The sequence below is a fragment of the Onychostruthus taczanowskii genome, unplaced genomic scaffold, assembly GCF_017590055.1.
Source record: "Onychostruthus taczanowskii isolate IOZ18803 unplaced genomic scaffold, ASM1759005v1 scaffold9, whole genome shotgun sequence".
NCBI lineage: Eukaryota > Metazoa > Chordata > Aves > Passeriformes > Passeridae > Onychostruthus > Onychostruthus taczanowskii.
Window position 1 is genome coordinate 12301458 of NW_024506993.1, and position 6124 is coordinate 12307581.

The 6124-nt window shown below is 36.3% G+C and overlaps 1 protein-coding gene across 1 annotated transcript in view; it reads left to right on the top strand.

Annotated features, from left to right (window-relative positions):
* Positions 1 to 5557, top strand: part of DNAH12 (dynein axonemal heavy chain 12) — a 58375-nt gene extending 52818 nt beyond the window's left edge. Inside the window, exons 66-73 of the mRNA XM_041425934.1 lie at positions 160 to 393; positions 797 to 982; positions 1515 to 1618; positions 2716 to 2920; positions 3102 to 3239; positions 3666 to 3757; positions 3991 to 4058; positions 4907 to 5557. Of these exons, the coding sequence (XP_041281868.1) occupies positions 160 to 393; positions 797 to 982; positions 1515 to 1618; positions 2716 to 2920; positions 3102 to 3239; positions 3666 to 3757; positions 3991 to 4058; positions 4907 to 5097 (1218 nt within the window). The 3' untranslated portion in view covers positions 5098 to 5557. The remainder of the gene's footprint in view (positions 1 to 159; positions 394 to 796; positions 983 to 1514; positions 1619 to 2715; positions 2921 to 3101; positions 3240 to 3665; positions 3758 to 3990; positions 4059 to 4906) is intronic.
* The last annotated feature ends 567 nt before the right edge of the window (positions 5558 to 6124 follow it).

A 6124-nucleotide genomic window follows, 5' to 3' on the forward strand; every position in this document is an offset into this window, starting at 1 on the left:
TAATTTTTACCTGAAAATAAGATTTCAGAATTTGGGTTTCCAGCACCTAGGAAGAAAACTCCATAAACTGCAGCTTGCACATGGTCTTTTAGTCTGTTAGGTCACACAGTTGTTTAGCAGTTACTGCAAGTCTCTAAAGTGCTCTTATTTCTGTTTCAGTTATTCATCAATGAGTACAGCCATGTTCCCTTTGAAGCTGTCTCTTACCTGACTGGTGAGTGTAACTATGGAGGCCGAGTGACAGATGACTGGGACAGACGTTTGCTGCTGACAATGCTGGATGACTTCTATAACCCAGACATCATCGAAAATCCTCGGTACACTTTTTCTCCCAGTGGCAACTACTATGCTCCACCCAAAGGCACATATGAGGATTACATTGAGTTTATTAAGGTAAAAAGTAGCAACAAGACTTGCACTGTTACAATGATGTGCTAAGAAAGCAATCCTGAAAGGCTTAATGAGGTAATTTTGCAGCACAATTAATTTTGTGCTCAGGTCCTTGCCAGCATCTTTGTATGATCCTTGCCACGATTTCAAATGTTTTGGAGAGGGAATCAGTAAGTAGTTAGGGGGATATATAGCATAGATAATTGAGAATTCTTTGGAAATTCCTTTCTGTGTGAGAGGTGGTGGCTCTATCACCAGTAATTCTGTCTGCAAATACCTGCCACTAAGGGCCTTACTCACCTGCAGTTGTAGTCAGTGGTAGTTTTTCACTTGACTTCTTTAAGAAACTTAGGATGAGATTCCTCCTGCTTTGTGTCACCAAGACATTTTTTTTATTTTGTCCTAGAATCTTCCCTTTACTCAGCACCCAGAGGTATTTGGCTTGCATGAAAATGTGGATATTGCAAAAGATCTTCAGCAAACTAAGACCCTCTTTGAATCTTTGATTTTAACACAAGGAGGAGGTTCTCAGGGAACTTCTGGGGGTGGTGACAGCACTCTTTATGCAATTGCAGATGATATCCTCAGCAAGGTATTGTATTATACAAATTACTTCAATTTATCTTTTTACAAAGCAGAAATTCTCTTAACTAAAATCTTCATGTAAAGTAGATTTCGTGTTGAAAGAAAAGCATTCTGAAAGGAACTTAGTGCAATGTGAAAGTAAGAACTTGTGTGGCTGTAACAGACCACACCTATATTTCAGTTGAAAGAAATTTCATTAATTTTATTAAATAGGCAGAAGACAGTAGAAAGAGAGACAGCAGAACAAAGAGAACTTGAAAGAACAGTTGATTCATTCACATGAACAAATTTAAAAGTAATAAATAGAAACATACTAATAAATTTTCCTTATATTAAAAATTCCAGGTGTTTTTTTAAAAAGTTAACATTAAACTCCCACAATTTTTTATTTAGATCGAATTACTGAATCCTGTATTGCTAAGATACTAATCAGAAAGTTTAGTGGTTTCTATTGCTCTGCAAATTTTCACATTTTCACACCTTTACTGGAAAATCATAATGATATGTGGAATGATTTCCAAATGTGTTGTCATTTACAGCTTCCAAAGGATTTTGACATTGAAAGTTGCCTAACGAAATATCCTGTGAGATATGAAGAAAGTATGAACACTGTGCTGGTGCAAGAAATGGAAAGATTTAACCAGTAAGAATGTTCTGTTTTATGAAATTTACCAGAAATCATTCCATTTGCAGAAAAGTATTTCTTGCAAATCATATTCTGTAAGCCCTGTGGTGTGTGAAATATTTTTTTTTTGTTCTAATTGCCTGCAGTGATACCTGCAGTCCAAACACCCTTGCTCCTTGTGGAGAGTCAGAGTGTAGGATAGATGTCAGGAAAAATAATAGGCAAGATGTCAGGCAAAATTAACTGAAAGAGAAAAGAAGGGAGTATGAGGAAGTACTGAGAAAAGAGAATTCAAACAATATATAGATATATTTTTTTAACTTCACTTTCTCTTTCACCATCATTACCTTAATTTTATATTGTTTTCCTCGTATTTCTGAGCTGTACCGTAAAGGAATTAGAAACTCTGGATGCACAGTTACAGTTTATGAAATGTTTTCTGTAATGGAGATATTTTGTTTCTTAATTTTCTCATGTGCTTCTGTTTGAATTTTTCCCCCTTTTTCCAATGCTTTTTTCCCCTATGCCTAATTTTCACAGTAATTCTTCTAAGACTACAAGCCTGAAATTGAATTTATTTTTCTCCTTGGGTCCTCAATCTCTTTTTTTGACATTGTTTCCTAATTTTCTTTCTTATCTTCACCTGCCTGTCCATTCCTTCTTTCTGGTTTTTCTCTGTCTTCCTTCTTTTCTATTTTTCTCTTCATGTCTCCTGCTTAATATTCTCCCAAATGCTCTCTGGCCTTAGTCTCCAAGTTATTACACACCCTTTTCTTTGGTTCTTTGGCAATCTAAACCTTTTTCCTTCATATATAATATAGTGGATACATTTGGAGTTTCAAATTTATCCTCTTACAAAAAAATTCAGGATATCAGAGATAACAAAAGAATTTATTAGTGTTCCTAGTCTTAAATAGATCTGCACTAATGCACAAATCCATGACTTTACAGACGTGGCTTATTGTGCAGATATCTATATAGATATACAGATAAAAAAGCTATAAAAGTTCTATAGATGCCTCCATAACCCACTTATTTTACTTTTTTTCCAGTGACATAGTAATGTTTAACAAATCATACAGAATGTGTGAAAATTGTTTGTTTTTTAATTCTAGTTTAATCCGAACTATTCGCATTACCCTCATTAACCTGAAGAAAGCCATTAAAGGACTGGTTGTTATGGATGCTGACCTGGAGGCTCTGTCTGGCAGTCTCCTTATTGGAAAAGTTCCTGAGAAGTGGGCACAGCATTCATACCCAAGTCTAAAACCATTAGGGAGCTACATTGTTGATTTGCTAGCAAGGCTGAAGTTTTTACAGGTAATGTACAAGTGGCATTGCTGCCAATTGTTCAATCTACTTTTCCATATAATTTGCCTTTATTGGGAAAGGAGTGATAGGCTTTGTTTAGATTTTCTGAGTACAATTATGTAGAAAATAGTCAAAGAGTATAGGATTCCTCTCTTTGTGGTTGTTCAATGTATTGCTTTCCTCTCTCCAGGACTGGTATGAATTAGGGAAGCCTGCTGTGTTTTGGCTATCAGGATTCTATTTTACTCAAGCTTTCCTAACTGGAGCCATGCAAAACTATGCCAGGAAGCACAGGATCCCTATTGACCTTCTAGGATATGAATTTGAGGTATGGATAAACTAGAAATTAATATTCTATTATTCTGAGTCCTGGTGTTGTGGTGAGATGTAGTAAATAAATCCTAACTGGAAGGTTCATTTTGCAACTGACTGGCAGGCTAAATAACCTCTGTAGAAAAGGTATTCTCAAAGTGATTAAAAGCAATTCTATCACTGGACCTAGAACTCCACTCAAGAAAACAGCCTGTCCAGTGTATATTTTTCTGTGTGATTAAAGCCTCATTTTGTAACCTATTAGAAAGTAATTAACAAACCCAGAGAAGTCTGCTGTCTCTACAGATATATATAACAGTAGCATTGAAAAGGAGGGGTTACTATATTATTTTCAGTTTGGTTTGATCTGAAAACTGGCATAATAGCTCAAAAAGCAAAGAGCTGTGAGAGTTTAATGACTTGGAACACTTATTTCCTGCAGGTTATTCCTCAGGATACTGCTGATACTGCACCAGAGGACGGTGTTTACATCCATGGATTATTTTTAGATGGAGCTCGCTGGGACAGGACCAAGTCAGTAGCCAAATGTTTTACTCTGGTTCTGGAAAGCTTTTTTCAGTGCTCAAGCAAGACTGGTTTAAATAATTTAAGTGATACCTTTCATATTATTGATATAATACACCAAATTAAGTACTATTTCATGCATGGAAAATGGGGAAGAAAAACCAACTAAGCAAGTAACAACCAAAAAACACCCCCAAACCCCTCAAGCCACAAACAATTACTTTATTGCTGTCTTTCTCCAGGGGAATGCTAACTGAGCAGTATCCCAAGGTGCTCTTTGATGCCATGCCAATCATTTGGATAAAGCCAAGTGAGTATGATTTCTCTGATTTGTGAGCTATTCAATGAGAAATTGCAACAGTGGTTTCCTTTTTTACTGAAGTTCACTGAGGAGAACTTTTCACAGATTTACAGAAACTGAGTGTTTTACCTCATATGATTTAGCAGGGTTTGCTTAGGTTATTTTTAGCTCTGTGATAGCTGTCTTTCCTATTAGTTATGTAATTTTCACAACTCTTGTTTTCTTTGATGGAGAGGAATAAATCCCTGTTTTTATTTATGCCCAAAATCAGGACTTACTACTGCAACTTCTGCAACTTAAGTGTTAGCAAATAGGCAGTATTAAAATTTACCACTTTCTCTGCTTGTGCTTTCTCTTGACATTGGATGAATTAATTCAGACCTGCACGATTTTATGCTTTGCACAAGTTACATGCAAGCAGTCTGGGCATACAAAGAGTTCCTGCAGAGTTCTGTCCTTGGGTCTCAGATGATTTGAATTGCAGTTAGGCTCTCTGGCAACTAGACCAGAATTCTTGTAGAGCTGTGAAAAACTCATGTATAAGCTATGTATTAACTAGGTAACTATTCAGATTTTAATGTGTCTTTGAGTATTACAAAGCTGATAGAATCACAGGAAGGCATCAAATCCTGAAAAGAAATTTTAGCTAAATTAGTTGGGTTTAAGAGCAAAACAAACCAGTCAAGAAAACACAACAAGAAAAAGCCAGATAATTTTATTCTGTTGCTCACAAAACAACTTTGCATTTTTACTGACCTTTAAAGATGTTACTGTAAATACTTAACATTTGCATGTAGATTATGCTCCTACCAATAGATCTGCTGAATGTAATGCATTATTTTGGGGTTTTTTTGAAGATGTGAAGTCAGACATAAAGAAGTCCAATGCCTATGTTTGCCCACTGTACAAGACGAGCGAGCGCAAAGGGATCCTGTCCACCACGGGGCACTCCACAAACTTCGTCATCGCGCTGAGGCTCAACACGGACCAGCCAGTCCAGCACTGGATCAAGAGAGGCGTGGCCCTGCTGTGCCAGCTGGATGACTGATGGGACAGTCACAGTCAGCCTTCACAACACCCTCTGCTCTCTGCTGCTTACAGAGCAAGTGGAACTTAGTGTGGAAAAGAACCATCTGGAGGTTTTTGTATTGTGAGAGGGCATGCAAATGCTTTCTGACCCTCAAGCTTTTGTATTAAGTATGTATTATTATTGTTATGATGATGACCGTCTTTGCAATCTGCAAGCAATACAACTAGGATTTTAGCCCTTGGTGATGTTATTAAAAGGTGAACATCTTTTTTGTGCATTAGTTGAATATCACAAAATCTATTTTCATGTGAAATGAAAGTAGTCTGCGCTTTCTGAGAGAAATATTTTAGGTAATAAACTTGATTCTGCACTTTTGTTTTCTTTAAAAATAATTTAAAAAGCATTATTCAGGCATTCTTTCTATGTCTCATCTAGCAAAGAATTGTTTCCACCTTGCATTCAGATACAGCCATCGTCTGTTCTGCGTATGGATCCCTCCAAAAAATACAGTAGGAATAACTGAGCACATAAAGGTCTTACTCCATTCTACCATCACTATTACAACTGGGCATCTGTGTCCCTGCTTAATGGGTGTTGAACCAGTGTAAGTCTGTCTTTGTGAAACTGCTTTTCCCTTTAAAAATTCTATTTTTCAATTGCTTTTTTATTTATATTAATGTGAACTATGGTTAAGCAGTCAGGAACGTGTAATATTTTTTTAAATTTATTTTTTTAGTTAAGAAAAAAAAGAGGTTTTGCTTGATTAATTGCTTGGTTTTGTTTACTTTTGTTGTTTCAAGGTTTTTTTGGGTTTTTTTCTGCTGTCTCACTCTTAAGCAAGCTCCTAAGGCCCCCTTTAGTTTGCTCTCCTAGAACAGCACTAAAGAATTTTATTTTTACAGTGTAACACTGACTGCTATAGGTCTGAAATTCCAAAACTCAAAAGTATTTTTACAAGGAAACTGGACTTTTAATTCCTTCTTTTGTTGGCACCTCTTATCAGGTCAGATTATTAAGCATAACTGACGTGTGTGAAAGAAACGTG